Source organism: Bathycoccus prasinos, assembly GCF_002220235.1.
Source record: "Bathycoccus prasinos genomic : Chromosome_4".
In the NCBI taxonomy this organism is placed as follows: domain Eukaryota; kingdom Viridiplantae; phylum Chlorophyta; class Mamiellophyceae; order Mamiellales; family Bathycoccaceae; genus Bathycoccus; species Bathycoccus prasinos.
In genome coordinates, this window is record NC_024005.1 from 971,823 (window position 1) to 993,633 (window position 21,811).

General features: G+C 46.9%; 4 protein-coding genes across 4 annotated transcripts in view; 2 read left to right on the forward strand and 2 right to left on the reverse strand.

Annotated features, from left to right (window-relative positions):
• Positions 1 to 17,320, forward strand: part of Bathy04g04870 (filamin like protein) — a gene marked incomplete at both ends in the record, with an annotated part of 36,276 nt that extends 18,956 nt beyond the window's left edge. Inside the window, one exon of the mRNA XM_007513564.1 lies at positions 1 to 17,320. This exon is cut by the window's left edge and continues 18,956 nt beyond it. Within this exon, the coding sequence (XP_007513626.1) occupies positions 1 to 17,320 (17,320 nt within the window).
• A 312-nt stretch (positions 17,321 to 17,632) lies between these two features.
• Positions 17,633 to 19,627, forward strand: Bathy04g04880 (predicted protein; the record flags this gene model as incomplete). Its single annotated transcript, XM_007513453.1, has 1 exon — positions 17,633 to 19,627. One exon carries the CDS (start codon positions 17,633 to 17,635, stop codon positions 19,625 to 19,627), a length of 1,995 nt encoding a protein of 664 aa, XP_007513515.1.
• A 174-nt stretch (positions 19,628 to 19,801) lies between these two features.
• Positions 19,802 to 20,146, reverse strand: Bathy04g04890 (U6 snRNA-associated Sm-like protein LSm3; the record flags this gene model as incomplete). Its single annotated transcript, XM_007513503.1, has 1 exon — positions 19,802 to 20,146. One exon carries the CDS (start codon positions 20,144 to 20,146, stop codon positions 19,802 to 19,804), a length of 345 nt encoding a protein of 114 aa, XP_007513565.1.
• Positions 20,147 to 20,310: 164 nt separating this feature from the next.
• Bathy04g04900 (siroheme synthase) lies at positions 20,311 to 21,804 on the reverse strand (the record flags this gene model as incomplete). Its single annotated transcript, XM_007513604.1, has 1 exon — positions 20,311 to 21,804. One exon carries the CDS (start codon positions 21,802 to 21,804, stop codon positions 20,311 to 20,313), a length of 1,494 nt encoding a protein of 497 aa, XP_007513666.1.
• Positions 21,805 to 21,811: the final 7 nt, after the last annotated feature.

The following is a 21,811-nucleotide window of genomic DNA, read 5'->3' on the forward strand; positions in this document are numbered from 1 at the left end:
GATTGATATCACCATTGCAGTAACGTCGAGAACAACTGGATTTTCCGGTTCTTACATTATCTCATCGTCTCGTAAAGTTGCGCCATATCTTACATCTCTCAGTCTCACTCCGAGTGGATTCACGCCATCGTTTGATGCAACCGTGAACACGTACTCTGCCACGGTTGGGTACGACACGACTGAACTCGATATTAGAGCGGCCGCTAACTTGGTTGCCAAGGAAGGGTCCGTTGTGTATGTATCCTTAGGAGCTGGCGCAAGAACTTTGTTGGATTCATCCGAGAGTTACAAAGTTTATCCTGACGTTGGTGATCAGAACTATGTGGCAGTCTCCGTGGAATACACAGATGAAGAAGATGGTGTCACCGTCATCAACACGTACACAATACAGGTAACCCGAAGTCCTCAGAGTTCTGAGGACATTGCCATCTTGTCTTCTATTAATGCGTACGATATCAACGGTACGGTAAATGTTGGAGGTGTCGATTTTACTGGTAGTGCTGTGACCGAACCACTTTCGTTTGACGCTTCTGTTCTCGCGTACACCAGAAGCATCCAACATGGCGCCGACGCCGCCACAGTTGAGTGGGAATTGTACCCAGGAACGTATGTCCGAATCAACGATGTTGTTAAAACAAATGATGCGGGTGATGCCATCCATGGAACGGATACGAGTTATACCGTGTATGACCTAGTTCCTGGAACCCCCGTTACGGTCAGCTTAACAATTCTTCCCAGTAGTACGAAGGATACTCCGGATGCGACGTGCACGGACTCTCTCTGCACCACGTACACCGTAACACTTACGAGAATGACTGCAGGAGATATGGCGCAATATTACTCGCTTGAACCGAGTACGCAGCGTTCTACGTCCGTGTTCAAAGCATCGTCAACTGACAAAGTTGGCTACACTATCGAGCTCGACACCGAGGGTTTCATGGCCAATTCTAACACGGGATTAAAGAACATCGGAACGGTGTCTTCTACCTTGAAAACGCATTACTTCACCTCAAAAGTAAGCCAGTACTCGGGAAGTAGTGTTACGTGGTCGCCTACAATCATCGGAACAGATGTTCCAACTGTAGAAATCAACAATGTCTTAGTCATTGGCACGGATATTACAGCATCAACAGCTGACTCTGCTTCGGCTGCGGTTTACGATGATAATGCATATTTTACAGTAGATAGGAAAATTGCCACTCGCTTTAAAGTGGAGGCTTACTTCATGAGCTTGTACGACGATGAGAATGAAGAAACCTTCGCTCTGCAATATTGGCCGACAGTGGGTAAGATGCTCGCTTATGAAGGTTATTTCGTTCAGGCGGGTACTGGGGCGCCGTACGATTCTACTACGGTTGTTCAAGCAAACCTCATCCCCGATTACGAAGAGTTCACGGTCATTCCGGGTACGATGTCTGTCGCGCATACAATTTGGGACTTGCAGTATTCCGATACTTCTTCTACTACGGACAACAAAGGAACTGGCCAGTCCAGTTTTGAGTTGACTCCGTACGATAGCGTTCTCCCAAACAAAATTTCGTCGAAATCTTCGGGATTAGTCTACGGAGAAGACAAAGATTTCGTTGCTCGGGTTTGCAAAGTCTCGAGCAGAACTGTAGCAGCGGCTGATCCAGCTGGGTGCGGATCTAGCGCTGTGCCTGCGAGCGCCGTGCACAATGCTGACGGTACGTACACGATTTCTTACGATGCATCTGATGCAGGCTTCTACATTGCCATGGTGGTGTTCAAGAACGATGCGGGAAGCTTTGTGTTTGGTGGTCAATTGGCCTCAGGCGCAATGATCACTTCATTTGAAGTTTCTGAAACCGTCATCAGTCCAGAGAACTCGTATATGTACGGCGTCTGTGATGAAGGATCGGCGACGGAACCCTTGAATTCAAACGCCGTTGATTGTGTGGAAAGAGATTCTGCAACGGGTGGCGGCAAGGAGAGCTTCACGCAAACTGGGACCGTCACTTACACAGTTGTCACACGAGGCTGGAATTCTGGAGATTCTCAAACACTTGATAACTTGATCGATCTCTCTAATGGTGGCCAAAGTTTGTTTGTCTCGTATCTTTGCAAATTTGGTACCGCCGCTGATTACACGAGCTGCGTCTTCCCTGCTGGTCATGAGAATGCGGGCCAAGCTATTGTTGAGAACGCGGGCCTGTCTGCTCAGCCCTGGAAAGACAATTTTGATGGCACGTATTCAATTTCACTCTTGATTAAGGCTCCGGTATTGATTGAGTTAGATGTAAAAATTGGAAGTGATGAATATGGTGAAGCTATTTCTCAATTCGTTGATAATAAACTTGTCATCGACGTGAGACATGGTCCGATTTCCGAGGAGTCTGTCGCGGTAGACTTCCCGACATCCTTGATTGCGGGCGAGGAGGAAGAGTTCACGCTTGATCCTTTGGATTCTCAAGGGAACCAAGCCACAAATAAGGAGGAAGTTCCGAGTGCAAGTGGTATTGTGTTCACGAGTACGCCTGCGTCGTCTTCATTTACTGACAGCATCGTCATTACTCCCTTGGATACGCAAGAACCGTATGACATTAAAATTAAGTTCACAGCTCCACAAGTTGCTGGTTCGTACACCTTCAAGATTTACGTCAATACGAATGAGCTTGCGGTTTCCAAGACAATTGTTGTAAAAGCGAGCACATACATTGCTACCTCGTCAACTACGGTGGATTACGGCACTAGACGTGTTGGAACTCAAAAAATAATAGTATCCATAAAAGATATCTATTCGAATCCGACGTGTGTTACGCGCGATAACTTCAATTGGGCGTGGGGTGTCACCGGTGGTGAGTTATCAGAACCAGGTACCTTCACATCGTGTATCTCTGCTGGTAAGCATCTTGTTTCGATTCCGTCAGTGAATACAGTTGGAACATATACGTTCACTGCGAAGATAAGTAACCTATTGAATGTGGATACAGACCAACCATTCGATCGTGAAACTCTCAGTACATCTACCAGTATCAACGTGGTTTCTGATGTACCAAGTACTAAGTCTACGATGACCACGCCGAGTGAATACATCGAAGTTGGTCAACCTGCTTACTTTTATGTCATTGCTATCGACCGTCTTGGAAATAGCATTGCTGTTTCTGGACAATCCTCTGCATTTTCTGTCACTGTGACTGGGAGCATCTCCGGAACTAGAGCTGCAGAAGTTTCGAATTCTCTTTCTGATAGAACAGGGTCGGTTGGTTCATACTATGGATCATTTACTCCCCTGTACGCTGAAACATACACACTTACAGTCTCAGTAGACGGGTACCCGCTTGATCAAGGATCGTCTACCCACATTGCCTCTGTGTTCCTCACGAACGAGGCAGATTACTTCAAGGTAACCGGTGCACCAGTTTCTGGCGTTGTTGGATCGAGTTTGACGTTCATCATAAATCAATGGAACCTGGAATATAATTTGGATATGAACACGATTTCCACGACGTTTCTCTCGAAACTTTCTCGACCTCAAAGTCAAGTATCATTGACTTTATCACCACTAGGAACCGGTGCAGGAGACGCGGATATGAATCGCCGTCTTTATGTGGACAAATTGTACACAACGAAGTCTGGGACTTACACACTTTCAGTATCTAAAGCTGATGCGGACACGCCTTCGGTCTATCATGCGGTGAAGGACTCGCCTGTTTCTTTCACTTTAGCTGCCGCGAAGGCAAGTGGAAGTGTGTCTACTATTACCAAGCCTTCAACTCCAGCAGGTGGGTACGCGCCCGGAGCTACGTTATCGTTACCGTTGAGTTTGAAAGATTCATATGGAAACGCCATCACCACGGCTCGATTTTCGGATGACGTAATTGTCCAGATCAAGTCGAAAAACACCGCGAGAATCCAAACTTTGACTATTAAGGCCGACAGTACCGGAACTGGATTAGTCGCCGAAGGTGTACTTAAGTTCGCATCCGATCAATACTCTGTCTTGGCCTATGCCAGTGGAGTAGCATTGACGATGGTGAACCCAGAGATTATCATTACGACGAATAATGTGGTTGCGCCGGCCTTGGTCGACGGAACTGCTTCATTTGCTGCTTCGGCTGGTTTACCTGCACAAGGAAGCTCTGCTGCTTTTGTTGCTGGTACGGAATATTCGCTGTACATCTTTCCCGCTGATGTATATGGAAACGTTGCGGTAAGTGACGTGCTAATGGTTGTCGTGCTTCGGGCGAACAACATTGTCCTTTCGCAGGGTGTTTGGAATACAAATACGGGCGGTTATAAGGTTTCATACACTTTCACAACGGCAGGTACAACACCGGTGACAGTTTCTGTGACACCGGCTGGAGCCACTGCGGCCACGGTCAGAAGCTTCACTGCTGTCGTGAGTCCTGGTGCCGTCGTTGGTAGCACGACGAAGCTCATTTCTATCACGAATGCAACGTCTGTGACTCGTGGAACATGGGTTGTGCGTTTGTACGATAGATATGGAAACGCCCTGACTTCTTCCCCAGCTGGATCTGTGGATGTCAAGGCTGAAATGATTTTGCAGTCAACTACGAAATCGAGTACCTTGTTTGGCTCTTTACCAGTAGTTTCTAACAGCGCTGATGCCATTTCAATTACTCTCGGTTCAGACGGCACTCAAATTGGTTTGGTGACTCTTCAGTATTTAGGAACAATCACGGGAACGTACACTTTAAAATTGTATGTTGACGGTGTTGCTGCTACCGACGTTTCAAGCTATAAAGCATACATCACCTCTGGACCTATCGTAGCTACGACTTCTACGGCCTCGGGTACGGGGTGGAACTCTGCCAAAGCTGGAGTGAAGTCCAGTTTTGTCGTTGTTCCACGAGATAAGTACTCGAACAGAGTCTACACGAGTCCTGCGAGTGCCTCTTCTTCGTTAGTGGTATCGCGTGGCCTCGGTGTTACGAAAGATCTTGTTACGGAGACTGCACCATCCTTTGTCTTTGATACAGCACTCGGTCAGTACAACGTTTCGTACACTCCTTCAGTGGCTGGTACCTCTAGTCTCTCGTTCAAGATAAATGGTGCAAACATCGCAGATTCTCCTCGAGTTTTCACTGTTACTGCTGGAGCCGCTTCTGCTTCCAAGTCCTTCCTTAGTGGCGCGGGTGTCCGAGGAACTCTGTTTGGAGCTGCGTCAGAAGTTGTCATTCAAGCTGTGGATTCCTTTGGCAACTTAAAAACGTCGGGTGGAGATACTTTCCGGGCGAGTTTGAACCAGACAGGCTCTACGACAACTGTAACTGATAACAGTGATGGTACTTACACCATCACGTACACGCCTGTGGCTGCCGGAGCAGCATTGCTCAAGATTGAGTACGGCACTGGTTTTGTTCAAATTGGATGCGATTTCATCACCATTCCTTCATCAGGTTGTTTGTTGGATATCAAAACTGCCGATTCTGTTCAGACTTTGGATCCATTGCAGACTACCTACAAAGCTGCATATTTGTCCACCAGTGATGGTGATCTTACGCTTGGCTTCGCATCTGTAGCAAGCACGGGAAAACCCTCAGGTTCTTTCCGTATCTTGACATTTGATCAAGATGGAGTCCAAATGGGCAGAAATGATGTCACCATCCAGTTATCAATTGGTGGAACCGTACTCTCTGGATCTGATATCGCCATCACAGCAGTGGAAGGTACAACGGGTGAGTTCCGAATCGACTACTACTACAGTACGGCAGGAACGTGGCCGATATCTATCACGGCGAACGGCGTCGAAATTGGCGCTCGCTTACGTGAGATTGCTTTCGATGAGGCTGGTGCTAGCACTGATCTTGTTGCCGAGTTTGGAGGATATTCTAATCTCGTCATCCGACCAGATTTCACTACAGCTTCCAGCGTTGATGTTGTTATTGCATCTGGTGTTCAAGGAACGAACCCGATTGTTGCTACCGCAGGATTTCCCGTTGAGTTTGCGATTTCGGCGAAAGATTCATACGGCAACGTGCAATACTATTCCTCGGATTACCCCGGGGATGTGTTCACAGTCACGGCTACCGCGTCACAAGCGGAAACTTTGAATGCTGAATTTACTTCGTTGGCATGCTTCCCGTCATCATCATTCTTTCCGGACTGCAGAATTCCTTCAAACTACGTGGAGGCGTTTCCTGATGGATCGGTGTCTGCTGAAGCTTCGTTGACTTTCTCCAACACCGCTGCATACACCATCTCTGTCAGCTTGCAACCGAGATTTGCTATGGGTATCTCAACAACCGAAGGATCGGCACCGGTCTCTGATGCGGTTCAAGTCAAACAATTCAAGGTCACAGTTGTTCCTGGCGTTGTGAATGCGGCAAACTCTCTCATGAATGGGGACGGTCTGTCTGGTTCTATCGCGGACGAACGAAAATCTGTGCTCATCTCAGCCTATGATGCCGGCTCTAATGCTCTCTATAAATTGTCAGAAGACGAGAGAGAAGATGCGTTGACTTCCTGCCGCATTGATTTTGTTGGAACTTCGGAAGGCAACATGGGAGAAAAATTTTCCTCAAGCTCGGAGAACTGCTTTGCACTCGATGGTTGCTTTGGTCTCACGACTGACCAGTGCTTGTTCGAAGTATTTTACAACATAACTTACCTCACGGGGACGTTTGACATGTCTGTAAGACTTTGCGCGAGTGGCTCACCGGATGATTTGGAGGTCAACCCTGACGGATGTCTTGTCTCTGGAGAGTCCGTTTCCATCACAGTTACTGCGGGTTCACCGAATTCCAAAACTTCGGGATTACTCGCGACACCTCCAAGTACTGTCACTGCAATGGAAAGTGGAACGTTAAAATTTGTTGCCCGGGATGAATTCAATAACGAAATCACAATTGGTGGAGACGGAAATCCGCTCGTTGTTTCTGCAATTCAAACGAAACCAACAGCTGGGTCGCTCCTCACCAATGTCGCTACCTTGTCTGATAATGAAGATGGCACTTACAACATTGTGTACACGTTGCCAACTGGCGGAAATGGTGTTGAATATCAGTTCAACATCACTTACGACGGTGATCACATTATCGGTTCTCCGTACACGATGTCGGTTGCTTCTCCAAATATCTCGCCAATGTACTCGTTCGCGTACGGTGAAGCTTTGAGTGATGCTACGATGACTGCCAGGGCTGGCGAAGTTACTTCGTTCACCATTCAGCCTGTCGATGCGTCAGGCAACACGATCACGAAGATGCCTGATACGAACAAATTTAAAGTAGTGTCAAGAAATCTCGAACTTTCGGCCGGTGGTGGACAAGAGCCATCTTTCACTACGAACCCGGATGGTTCAATCAAGGTTTCTTTTACAGCCGTAGTGACCTCCCCGGCGCAGTTGACAATTTCTGCAATTCGACCAGTTGACGGCGTGAGCACAGAAACTGTCATAGATTCACCCGCCAACGGTATTATTTACGTGAATGTCGATCCTGGGGTTGCCGTAGCTTCAAGTTCGTACACAAGAAATGACCGAACAGTTCCATTGACGCAGGTAGCCGTTGCTGGTTCGGAACACAACTATCAGATTATTACTGCGGATAAGTACTCGAACCAATTGACGTATGATCCGTATGGTACGCCGACGAATCTTACATTCGCGGCTCCGAACAAATACGGGCCTGAAGGCTACAAGTACGTAAGCGGGCCAGCTCCTGCTAAGTATGGCTACGCTCAAGAAATTGGTGCATCTGAACCAGGAAACTGGCGAGTGCGCTGGTCTGCGGAAACGACTGGAACTTATGCTCTCCGAGCATACATATCAGATGGGCTAGTCCTGGACGGCCCTGGTGGGTCTCAGTTACCATTGAACATGGAAGTCATCGCATCTGATGCGGATTATTCGAAATTTACCCTCACTGGTGCTGGTATTACGGCTTCTGCAACAGTCAACAGTAAGGCTACGTTGACTTTGGAGGCGAGAGATGTGTATGGAAACTTCAAGAAGGACCGCGGTAATCTCGTGAATGACATCATCGATGGTATTTCACAAACGATTTACTCTGATGATGCCTTATTAATGGAAGAATCGACCATCCAGGAACACTCTGTGACTTTTGACAGTGCTACTGGGAAATACACCATCGAATACACCCCATCTGTTATTGGTTACATGGAAACGGCCCTCAATATTCGCGGCGTGGATATTGCCAATTCGCCATTCCAGCAGGAGATTGTTGCTGATGCTATTAGCGCGAGCTACACGCGCGCTTCTGGACCTGGTATTGTTGGAGGCTCTCTCGGCATCCAAACTTACATTGCCATAGATCCTCGTGATGCCTCAGATTTTCTCGTCACGGCAGGTACAAGTGCCTCTTCGTTTGAAGTGACTGTTACCACGACTGCGGGATCGATTATTCAAAGCGGTCCAACATGGGACGAATCTTCCCGAGTTTATCGATTTGAGTATATGATTGAGGGTAGCACAGACGCTACGGTCACGGTCGATATTGCTTACGATAGTGAGGCTATTGCAGGCTCTCCGTTCTCGAACATACCAATCTCCTCTTCCGTAAGCACGGATGTGGATGAGAAAAGGTGCGTTATCTCAGGTCCTGGAATAACATATGGAGTTGCGGGTGAATTGACTGCCATCGCCATCACGCTTTACGACAGCGATGGTATATTGGCGGTACCATCCGCAGCACCTTCTCTGGTGCTTACTGTCTTCAATGGGAACAACGAAAATTTCGTTGAGTACACAGATTTTCAATTATTTGATTCATCGGTGCTTTCTGGTTTGGGCCTCGATCCAAGTGCGTTTGGCTACGTCAACGAAGATGCGGGTGGCACATACTTTGTTACTTTTACTAAGACTAGTGTAGCTGAAGCACCGTACAAATTGACGGTCGCTGTCAATGGTTTAGTCACCGGTTCTGTCGAATACGAGAATCCTGGGGAGTTCACGTTCGAACTCGTTTCTAGCGTCACGTCTAGTTCAACTTCTTATGTTCAGCTCGGGAACACGGATGGAAGCATCGTTGCAGGTGATAGCGTACCTGTTTACATTTACCCAAGAGATGCGTATTACAACGGCCAGGATTACAAGAATTTAGCGAATAAAGAAGAAACGTTCTCTATCGCCCTCACCGGTCCTGCTGCTTACACCGTCACTTACACTGGTTCGGCGAGTGATGGTACGATGAAGTTGGTCAAGGATACCGAAAATGACTCGTACTATTATTACGGTTTCATCAAACCTGTCAAGGCTGGTGTGTATAGAGGCACTGCGCAACTCGTTCAGAATGGTGTGACATCGAGTGTTCTTACCCTCGCTCAAGCTGCTCTTTCTCTTGATGTCAGTGCTGGTGCCCTTGATATTTCTAACTCAGTGGTAGGTGGACAAGGTGTGTTCTCAAGTAAGGTTTTGGCGAAGGGTGCTGTTAAAGTACAATTTCGCGACTCTGTTTCGAACCTTTTGACGGACGATATCGTTCAGTCCTCGCTCAGTGCAGTGAAATTCAACTTGATGAGGCGCGATGTAAATGAAGCAGCGTTTGCAAGTGATATTGAACTCGTGTATGTTAGTGCTCAATCTGCTTTTGTTGGTGAGTATATTTCTACTGTCGCGGGTACACTTGACATGCAAGTTAGTGCGTGTGATTCCTCAGACCCACCTGTATGTGAAGAAGTTCCCATCTCTGGATACACTGGTACAGTTATATCCCCTGGTAGTTTCGTCTCTGCTATGGCTGAGGTCGTCGGCGCTGATAGTACCTCCGAATTCAAAGTCGCTGAAGACTCGCTCGTGTATGTCTTTGGGCGCGACTCTCAAGGAAACACTTTGAGCACCGGTGGTGAAATTCTGAGCGCTAAATTAGTCCCCACGCTAACCACCGGTCAAAGCGAACTTCGCATCTCTCCATCTAACATCGTCGATAATGGCGATGGAATGTACACTATAACAGTACAACCAAAGCAATCTGGTGATTTCAAATTGTTGATCACAAGATCTGGAGCAGTTGTCGGTACAACAGATGAGACGGGCTTCCTTATCACTGTTGAGCCAGGAGTTGCTTCTACTGCGTCAACAGTCTCAGGAACTGGATTCGGATTACAGTCGACTGGCTACATCGTTGCCGGTAACGAAGCCAAACTTACCCTGATTGCAAGAGACGCCATTGGGAATGCCATTGTGTCAAGCGCAGATGAGTTCACGTATGAAATTTCTGCAGGTGGCTCGGTAGTTGATTTCGGTCAGTTTGCGTACGTTGAAGAGTCTGACGGCACATACGAAGCTACTTACACAATTGAAAAGTCTGGCGACTTGATCGTCGAAGTTAAGTTGCGCGGCGAATCTCTCCTTTCTGTACCATCTGGCGGTAAGGTGCTTCATTCGTCTGTATCTTTGAAGGACTGTTTGCTGTACGGAGATGCTTTGACTGCCGGAGTGGAGGCGGGTGTCCTCTCAACTCTGTCTTTAATCGCGAAGGATCAGTACGGAAATGTTGTAACTGACTTGCAAAACAGCGGTTTGTTCGAACTTAAAGTTGATACACTCAATAATCCTGGCTTCTTGCCGTTCGAAATCTCGGATGCCTCGATTGGCTTGTTAACGGTTGACTTTACTCTCCCCTCTGTTGACGTTGCGCCAGGTTTAGTGACTGTCGTATACGACAACGACTTGGCATTGAATCTGTACAAAAACTACGACACGAAAGAACAATTCTCCATTCAAGTTTATGTCGGACAGCCGTCCGCTTCTACTACTACACTTGTTGGAATTTCACCCACGATTCCGTTTCAAACGGACGTGGCTTCGACAGTTGAATTGTACGTTCGTGACGCTAATGGCAATGTGATCGGCGAAAGTGATGAGCTAACTGCAGTTCTTGATTCTTTGGCCCTGAACGTCTTCACAGTCCGAGGTCAAACTTACGCAGTTGACATCACTTTCACGTCAAGTAACGCCGTGAATGGTGATTACATCACTATCCTGAACTTCTCACCTCCTGCTGCGGGTTCATTGCGTCTCTCTCTTTACATTGATGGTTCTGAGGTGATTGACCCCACTACGGAGAAGGATTACGAGTGCACGGTGCTACCGGGTGCAATTGGTGCTCCGTACTCAACTTACTCAGGTGCCGGTATCTTTTCTGGCGCTATTGCTGGATCGGAATCTACGATTTACATTCAAGCTGCGGATAGAACCGGTGGTATTATCACAACTGATAAAAGCACTGATACTACAGCATTCACTCTAGAATTTGAGATTCTTTCTAATTCTGGCATATCGAATGCAACTGATAAGGCAAGCGCAATCTCTGGCGTTGAGGTTATCGGGCCGACGTACACTGGTGCTGGTACGTACATGTTCAAGTACATTCCGTATGACCTGGGCTATCCGTATTCTATGTACGCTAAAATTGCTACTGGTAATGATCCGATCGGCACTTCAGATGGTCTCTCCGGTGGTGAAACCGTTCAAGTCTACGATGTTGCCTCGACGCGTGAATCGAGTGCGGAAAAATCAGCAGCTTTGTTGGCCATCGATTCGGACGGTACTCTTATGCTGGGTTCGCAGATTCCAGTTGCAGGTTCAATTTTCTTTGAAACCGTGGCGGGAGAAGCAATTGTCTTCTTCATTCAAGAACGAGACGTGAATGGATTAGATGTCGCTTCGAATAGTGCCACCGCTCCGTCTGTTCAAGTATCTTCTGGCTTTGTGCCAACTGCTCCGACTGTTGTTAACGATGGTTCTGGCATATGGAGAGTCACTGTCAAGCCTGAAAAGTCTGGTGAAGTTCCAATCTTTGTTGCCTTCGATGGCGTGGAGATCGCGAACTCTCAAATGATTTTGACTGTAATCCCAGCGGCAACTTCGGCGTTGACGTCGACCATTGAAGGTACAGGTCTCGAGCCCGATGAAACGAATTTGGTTCGTGCAGGCCTTTCGTCAAAATTTTCCATCATCGCTAGAGATGCTTTTGGAAACTACGCCGAGTACGACGACGTCGCCGGGAACGACGAGTTCCACGTTGAAATTGCTTCTTCGGTGGAGTCGGAGACTATCGTTGTTGAGGGTATCATCACGAAGATTGATGGTAATGGTTACGAATACGAAGTTGAATTCGTTCCGCGTTACGTTGGCACAAACACTGTGAGTGTTTACCTCGGACCTGTTGGAGGTAAGTTGCTTGTTACCACGGCATCTGTCGAGGTAACGAACGGTGTGGTGAATGTGCAGGCCACGGAGGCGAGTGTTACAACTGAAGAACTTTCAGGAACCACTGTGAGTGCGGGAGACAGATTTGAGTTCAGTATTTACGCCAAAGATATATATGGCTACGATCACGCTACTCCAGCGCTCCTATGGGATGTTGAATTGATTCCCAGCGATGCTTTGAAAGCAACCGGTGCCACTTCAAGGACTGGCACCGTCACTGGATACTCTGGAACGAAGGAAAGCGGTGGTTACTCTGTAACGTTCACCTTGTACAAGGAAGGAACCTGGTACTTATCCTTGACTGAACGAGACGAGTCCGGTGGGTCAATGGTGTCGTCCATGTATGTTCCGATCACGGTTGTAGGTGGCACTGCGAATGTGTATAAAACGACGTTATCTGGTGGCATCGCATCTGGTCTTGTTGCTACTTCTACGGACCGAACGGTTTACATCACCACGCGAGACGTGTACGGAAACCTTGCATTTAGCTCTGGATTGCACCCATTCAGCGCGGATGATGAATTGAACGACTTTGAGATTACCATCGACCTTGATGAAATCGTACCCGAAGGTGCGGAGATTCAAGGATATGAATACACGAATAACGGCGCTGAGTACGTTTCGCCGGGTGTCTTCAAATTTACGTATTCGACAATTCTGCCGGGCACGTACTACATCCAAATAATTCAAAAGAAAGAAGCGATTGGTGATGGTTCAAATAAAGTCATCACCGTGAAACCAGTTCCTGCGCCTGTTGTCACGGAAGTGAGATTTGCAAACTCTTTGTCAACGATCCAAGTTGTGTTCGATGTGGAGACAGATGAGGCTATGCAAATAGGCGCATCTGACTGTTCGAACGTCCTTGCCACAGCCACGATCAGTCTTTTGGGTACGAACCCATTGTGTAAGTGGACTAACATTCCGACCGATGATGGCGCTGGCTCGAAAACTCACAATTATTTGCAAATTACGCTCGGATCGAACCCTACGGTGAAGCCACAAACGTCGCAGAACGCGGCATCGTTCATCACCTTGAAGCAACAAACCATCCGAACGAAGGACAGAAATTCGTACTTCGCCGTTGCGTCGACGGGTGTCCTTGGACCTCTCATTTACCCATCTGTAAAGGCCTCAATAACTGGTGTGGTCAGTGTTGGTACGTGCACTCCTCTCAACTTTGATGCGTTGAGATCGACTGGTGGTGGTGGTAGAGCCCTCACGTACGTTTGGAGAATTACCAGTACGCAAGATGTATCTAATATTGATATTTGCGAAGTTGACACAGCTAACAAGATTAATACTTGCACAGATAGTCTCTTCGTTCCGTACACGGACCTTGTGCCAGGCGGAACGTACACTGCTGAGTTACAAGTTACGAACTTTTTAGGAACAACGTCAACTGCGACTTTTGATACGGCAGTCGCTGCTGTTCCTTTGCCCAAGATTGCAACTCCGGAAGAAGTTACCATCTACGCTTCGGATCGCTTGACAATTATCTCGTACGTATCAGCTCCGGACACGTCTTGCATGGATTATCCCGAGAATTTGAACGCTCTCGAGTATTATTGGGAGTTCACAGCGGGATCCTTGCAAGTTGAATCTTCTGATTGGATTAATACGCGAGGGACTCCGGAACTTACTCTTCCTCCAAACTCTTTCGAACCTGGAGAAACGTATGAGTTGTTAGTTACGGCAACTATTGCTTCTTCCGGCAATACTGCTCAAGCTATAACATCAACAACGAAAGTGAATGTCGCTTACCGTGAAATTATCGTCGAGGATAGGCTTGGTGGAGATAGAATTGTTTCACCATTTTTGACAAACTCACTCGTTGCGTCTCCGTTTGATCCTGAAGACTCACGTGATGAGTCTGGTGTGGCTTATCCGTGGAGTTACTACTGGTTCTGCACGAAAGCATGTGAAATTCCTGATGGTGAATCGACGTGCGAACTGGTTGAGATCGCCGATGGTGCAGATTGCTTCACTGATGCGAGTGCTATGTTTGCGACTGACACTGACACCATATCTATTCCAGGGAGTGATCTACTTCAATATCTCGGAACGAATAACATGTACGAGATTGGCTGTACCATCTCGAAAGGAGTTCGCGGTCAGTCATCGCTCACCGGAAGAACGAAAACAGCATACGTCACGTGGACGAGTATCACGTCCGTTTCTGTAACTATCGGAGACGACGATGAAGATTACTTTCAAGGCGAATGGTCACCAACCAGAGGTGGTACACTCACGTGCGAGTCACCTTCCGCGACTGCGGCTGTCGCCTCGGGCGAAAGTGTCACTTATCAATGGGAACTCGTGTCTGGTTCTGTAGGATTTGCAGGAGGTAGTTTGGAATCTTTAGTCTCGACTTCTTACGGCGTAGAACCGTCTGAAGCTGTCAAACAAAGCTCATTGACTCTTGCGCCGAATACTCTCTTGGCTGGTTCCGAGTACACGTTTAAATGCACCGTGATTTTGGAAGCTTCGGGAACTACTGGTGAAGCAAGCCAAACGATCACAGTTGGAACACCGCCTTCTGGCGGCTTCTTGGAAGTTAGGTATAATGAAATGACTTCGACGATATTATGTCCGTCGGCCATCGATGGTTGCGAATGTGGAGAAGATTCTTATAAGTCCGTACCTGCTGCTGAAAATGTCGTTGACGACGCCACTCAACAGGAAGTCTTGCTTGTGGATTACGGCTTCGAGGATGGACAAACCGAATTTGAGCTTGTTGCAAAACAATGGTTAGATGGAACTACTGATTGTTCTACATCTTGTTTGTACCAGTTCGCTTACGCCCTCAGAGGTCAAGAAAGCGAAGAAACAGCCATTTCGGGTAAGGAAACGACGAACACGAAAATTTCGGGCTTCTCGTTGCCCTCGGCTGGTGATGGTGTGAACACTGCTGATATCATTTTGATTGTTTATGTTTACGATGAACAAGGAATGGCAACGAGGTACGCAACAGACTACTACTTGAGAATCAATCCTCTTGCAGCTGCAATTGTTGACGAGGATACTACTCAGCAAGTTTCCTGTAACTTGGTCAGAAAGTTGACGGAAGATGCGGAGCAAACTTCCACGGCTGCGATTTTTGGCGACTCGACCTCGAGCTCGTCCTCAACCCGCAGGCGTATGTTGGCAGAGAACTGGAGATCAATTGCAATGTCAGGTACCAAAGCTGAACGCAGAGCTAAGTTTGACGCCGAATCGATCAAAATTATTCAGCGTATATCGAACACGGAAATCACGGATGCGAAAGACCCGGCTAGGACCGCGAAAGGAAGAAAGGTTCGGGCGTCTGGCCGTAGCTGGTATGCGGCATCATCAGAAGTTGCGCAGACTTTGATTAACACTGATTTCAACGCTTACGTCGGAGCGAAAGACACAGCACGTGCTTTATCATTTATCAACGTCTGGGGTAAGACTTGGGGCGTTCCACCGGCTACTATTAGTGATCAACCAACTCCGGCACTTGCATGCAATTCTGTCGAGACGGAGTTCTTAGCCATGAAAAATCAACTCGTTCAAGAGTACTCACCGTTGGATCTCGCATCTTCTGTAGACGATGACTATCTCGAGAAGTATATTTGCTCCATGAATACTATATTATGGAAGCCAGGTGAGATTTCGAACGAAGCGTTTGACGTGTTGTTTAGCTCGGGGGCGACGTCTAAGATAAAGGGTGCGGTGTTTCAACATAGACTCTATGTGGACGGTGCGCTGAATGTGGACTTGCAGTTAACAGATGCTGCAAAGGTTTGCGCGGCTGAGTTTTTGAGTAATATGTTAGTGCAGGCGTACGTAGGGTGCCATAACAGTCCAATTATCAGAGACCAAGACAAAATGAACGATGTTATTACCGCAACTACGTGGCTTGGACAGGCAATTGCGGATACCTTGGTTCCCGGAGAAGACCCGGAATCTGTTGAAGCGTTCTATTTCACGGTGACTGGCTTCGCCGGTCAAAGACGTTCCCCAACTCAGATTCTTAGAAACGAACGTTCGACTGATTTGATGTTGACAGTACCGCAAATAACTAGCGACGTTACTGATGTGTCGGGTCCGCTATTATCCATGAATATTGACATTGATGACGATGGACCATGCTTTTCCGAGCTCGCTGGATTTACGTGCGGTAAGAATGTTACGTCTGATGACATCATTCGCGTCTCGTCGACTGTCTTCACAAAGACAACTTATTCATTGAGTGCTATGGATACGATTAATCCATTCTCTGCGAAAGTATTAATCGACGGTGGTGAGGAGCAATACGGTTACACGGCTATAGTTGTACCGCAGTTTGTGAAATCTGGAAATGGACATTTTGCGGAGCAAATAAAAGCGTTCAACTCTCCTGATAAAGGTTCCTTGAATCTCGGCGAGGATGCTCTCACAGCAATGATTGCATCCACACCTACTGCGATGTTGGACTACGCAATTGCCACGGATAACTTTGCGTACGCTGCTAGAATCCCCTCCAATGCGTCTTACTTTGACTTTACGATGCATAAGTCATGGGATCAAATTTTTGATGGTCAATCGAAAGATCGAGAAGACTACCAAACCGAAATTCGACAGTGGCCGTTGGGTGATGATGGATTCGGGGACTTTGTGACGGAATGGTCAGACTTACCGAGGAAATGGAGCCCAGATAACTTCAATGTTACGGACTCTACTTCCATAAGAGGATTCTCTACTTCTTTATATTCCGCGCTCACGTTTGGACCGTATTTTGTGGAGACGGTTTATTACCCTCCGCCACCGACTATTTACTCTCCACCGCCGCCTGCGCCTCCGCTCTCCCCCCCGATGCCAGTCTATGTGGAATATGTCGAGGGTGACTTGGATAGATCGGTTGTGATTGTCCCCTCAATTGCTGTGTTGACCGTCTTTGCGTGGATGCTGTGGATGTTCTTCAAACGCCGACGCAACTTGCAGATGATGCACATTGATTTCATCGATGAGGACTACGATGGAGCCTTGGATGAATTTGATTCGAGCTCGAGCGAGGACGATTCAGATAACGAAGGATCTGCCAACACTGGAAGCGGCGGTGGTCTCTTTGGATTTGGTCGTCAAAGACCAGAAGTGCAAGAGAGGTACAACCGCTCTCAACGCATCAGGGCGCTGGAAGAACGCTTGCAACAAACGCAATCTCAATAAGAGTTGATTTTTCACATGCGATGATGATGAATATGATGAGATTTTCAGATAGCATCTTGATAACTTAGTACTCTTTTCTTTTTGTAATGATGGAATACTCGTTTGATGTACTCGTTGTTATTAGAATGAACCCAGCCGCAGAAGACGAACTTTTATTTATCCCTCTTTTATCGATCCCTCTCTGTCTCGTTTTCTCGTCTCCCCATTTTCACTCCTTCAAAAAATTGTCTCTCCTTTCAAAAGAGCAAAATCTCTTCATTTTGTTTCTCTCCAATCCACAAAGAAAGTATAAATTTCCTCTTCAAACAAAACATGTCGGACGACGATACGAACAAAGAAATGCCCCCCCAGTCGACGCGTTTTCTAGACTCTGATGACGACGACGACGACGACGAGAAGCGGCGGATGGGAGGGAACGGGAGAGAAGAAAATGATGACGAAGCTTTTCTCGCGAAGTATGATTCCGACGGCTACGGAGACGAGGCCGATCGGCAAGAATTGATGCAAATGAATGAATTGGATCGCGAAGAAGAGTTGGCGAAGCGGAGCGCAAAGTTGAAAATCTTAAAAGATCGCAAGCGGATTTTAGAGAAAGCGAAGGAGAGAGAAGAGAAGGAAAGGAATAAAGGGAGAGAAAGATTGCGACAAGGCGAAGACGAGAAATCGAAGAAGGCTCTGGAAGAGATTGGAAAGAAAGTGAAAAAGAAAATCGACGAAGCCGGGTCCTCTTCCGACGATTTGTCCTCTTCTTCGGGTTTATCCTACGATGACGAGGACAGGTTAGATTCAGAAGATGAGGAAGAAATGTTAGCGAGGAAGAAGAGAAGACGAACGTCGATGACGACGACAAAAGGGCGAAGATCGAAACAGAAGAAACCTTCCTCGACTCGAGGGAGAAGAAAAAGAGGAGGCGACTATTCAGACGACGAATCGAGCAGCAGCGGTGGATTTGGATACGACGATGATATGGATGTTTTTGAAGAAGCTACGGCAAAAGATGTGAGAGCGATCACACTTCCAAGATCAAAGTTAGAGAAGTGGATATCGGAACCTTTTTACGAGAGCGCCGTGGAAGGCGCGTTTGTTCGAGTGAACATCGGCTTGGATAAAAACAAAGAAAGTCGCTATCGATTGTGTCAAATCGCCGGAATCGCGGACGGATCATATCAAGGAACAACGCAAACGTATAGCTTAAAAGCGTACGAGTATAACGACGGCACGAACGCAAAAAAATCCACGAAAAAGTGGTTGATTTTGCGTTGGGGTAGTCACGAGAAGACGTTTCGAATTTCAGAAACATCAAATCGCGTAGACGATGCGTTTGCTCGGGCCAACGATGAGAGCAACGCAACTGTGGGTGTCGGTAGTCTCATTCTCGATCACGACGATGAACGGTTCAAAAATTCAGAGTTCGGGAAATGGTACGAACACGTTAAGAAAACCGCGAAAAAATATCTTCCCTCGGTGGACGACTGCGACATCATCTCAAAAAAATTAACCGGCGCAGACGAATATCGATACACTGCTGAGGATGTTCAAAAAATGCTCGAGCTGAACAAGCAAAAACGAGGTGGGGTATCGACGAATTTCATCTTTGAAAAAGAGCAGATGAAGATGCAATTGGCGAAAGCCCGCGAGGAAGGAGACGTCGAACAACAAGAAAAGTTGGAGGAAGCCATCAAAGAATTGAACGAGAAAATCGAGAACAAAATAAACAAACGAGGCGGTAATCAAAAAGTCATGGCGGATATCAACAAGAAAAATGAGTTTTCAAACGCAATTAAATTGTCTCAAGCGGCGGTGAAACACATCAAGAAGGTGAAAGAGGGTAAAGATATTTCTGAAGACGATCCTTTTTCGAGACGTCCGACGCGAGTGACGACGTATTGGTCCATGAAAACAGATGGCGAGAACAACGCAAAATCTGCAGCAGAGAAAGCTGCGAAAATGGCCGAAATGAATGCAGAGACAGCTGCGGCAGGAAACGAACGCAAAGAAGAAGAGGATGAAGAAGACGCGTTCGCGAACTACAAAACGATGAAGGAGAAACTTCGCGAGTCTTTGCATCACATCTCAAAATCGCACCAACTCGCGCAAAATAAACTCCTCAACATGAATAGCAACGGGATGAAACCTTCTTTAACGCACGCGAAAAGAGCCACGGAGCGCGATCCAGTTCTCGTCAGGCAAAGATTTGCCGCCGGGAGAATGAACGCCTCCTCGAATGGAGGATCGAAAGCGTTGGCTGGAAACTCTTTATCCGTTAAGGAGTACCTCGCTAGACAAGAGGCAAAAGGTGAAGCGTAAATAGTACACACACGTACCGTAACTATAGGTACACGGTTTTGTTCGTTGAGATCATATTAATACTGTAAAAATCCTCTTTTTTTCTCTATCATCAATTACACGCTACATAGCTCTCTTCTATAATTTTCTCTTCTTTTTCTTTTTCTTTTTCTTTGCAAAAGCATGGAATGTTTTTTACGAACGAATTTCGTGCGGCGATATCAGTGTCACCGCGTCACCTCTCACGAACAAATACGGCACACTTCTCTTGTTACTCTTGATAATCTCTTCGTACGTCTCCTCGTCAACCTCTCGAATCGTCGTGATTTCTTCGACTTCTCCCAACAACATGTTCAAGTGTTGATCGTAGGAGTGTAATTTCCCTCTCAACTCTCGATCGTTTCTTAGTTTCACGTACACTCTTTCGTCTAAGGATAATCGAACTAAGTCTAAAGGTTCTTTCACCGTCGATTCGTCTATGTTCGTTTGCTGATTGGCTAATGTCGCTTGATCTTCGCCACCGTCGGACGCTGATGCCATTTTTTCTTCTTCTCCAAAATTTTTGTGTGTGTGCTTTAAATTAAAATGAAGGAAAATGAGAAGAGAAAAAAAGCTTCTTTTTACCTTTCTGAACAACGTTTCTGAAATCGCAACGTTTTAAAGCTATTTAATATTATACATCAAGAATTAATTTACTACAAGCATTACACGCGCGTGTATCTGTTTCCGACCGAGGACGAAGCAAACAGGTTGTCGCTTATGAAGTTTTTTGAAAACCACTCTCTCGAGGCGCGGTCATTGATGTCAGACATGATTCGACACTGACCGCCGAGTTCAGGAGTGTGACACATGCGATCTTCATCTTCGTCTTGACCAACCTGCAGTTCCCACCTCATCATCGAAGATGACGAGGATGAGAAACTTTCCTTCGACAACGCTTCTGGAAAGTATGGAGATAATCGAACGGCGTCGCCGATGAACAACAACGTCGGCGACTGTAACTGCGCATCAACGACAGCTACATCAATAAACTCCAACGTAGAGAACACGCGGCGTTCTTTCAAAGTCGTTCCATTTTCGACGGCTAGACACGGTGTTCGTTTGTCTAGCGCGCCATCTTGTAATAACTTCTTCTTCGTTTTCGGTAACGTACCTAAGCCCATATAAATGATAAGCGTCGTGTCCGAATCCGCCGCCGTGACGGCAAAATCAACAGCACCGTCTTCTTCGTCATCTTCGTCTCCTAACGCTTCTGCTTCTACTTTTGATTTAAACGATGATTTAGACGAGGATGATAGCGCTAAATTCTTTCCTGGGTCCATTTTCTTCTTCTCTTTCTTCATGAGATGGCCAGTTAACAGTCTCGCCGAAGTCGCCACGCCTCTGTGCGTCAGCGGTACTCCGGCTCTCGATCCTACTCCACTCGCCGCCGTAATCCCTGGAATAACTTTAACGTCGAATCCTTTCTCGCGCAAGAACTCGCATTCTTCGCCACCTCGACCGAACACTAACGGATCTCCGCCTTTCAATCTCACAACCGTCGCTCCGGCGTTGGCAAATTCCAGTATCAAGTCGTGAATCTCGTCTTGCGTTCGCGTGTGAAAACCGGACCTCTTACCGACAAAAAGCATCAAACCTTTTTCTTCGTTGTTGTTCTTCGTATCATTATTATTTGTTCTTGCACTAGCAGCGTACTCTAAAATCTCCGGAGAAACCAGTCTATCATACAGAATAACATCCGCGGTGACTATCAAGTGGTACGCTTTCAGCGTGAGTAACCCGGGGTCTCCCGGACCACACCCGACCAAATACACTTTCGTTTCTTCATTCTTACCCGATTCCTCGCGATGAAGACTATCGCCGTTATAATTACTATCGCTGTTACTTTCTCTCCGACGGATTTTCTCCAGCATGATATCCACCAAAGCATCATTTCTCGCTATGATTTCGTCGTAAAAGTCCACAGGCTTGCCTTTTTCTTCTTCTGTGTTGTCTTCTTCTTTGTAAAGAAGATGTTGTTGTCGATGAGATGAATTCTTCACCAAACGACGCCGGCGCTCTTCTTTCTTCCTCCTCGGACAAGACGACGGCGAGACCCCGAACAACTTCGATCGAGAGGATGAAGAACGAGCATATATAGTGTTTATGCTATTATTGGTCGTGAAAATCGAGAAGCAGAGAGATGATGATGATGACATGCTCTTG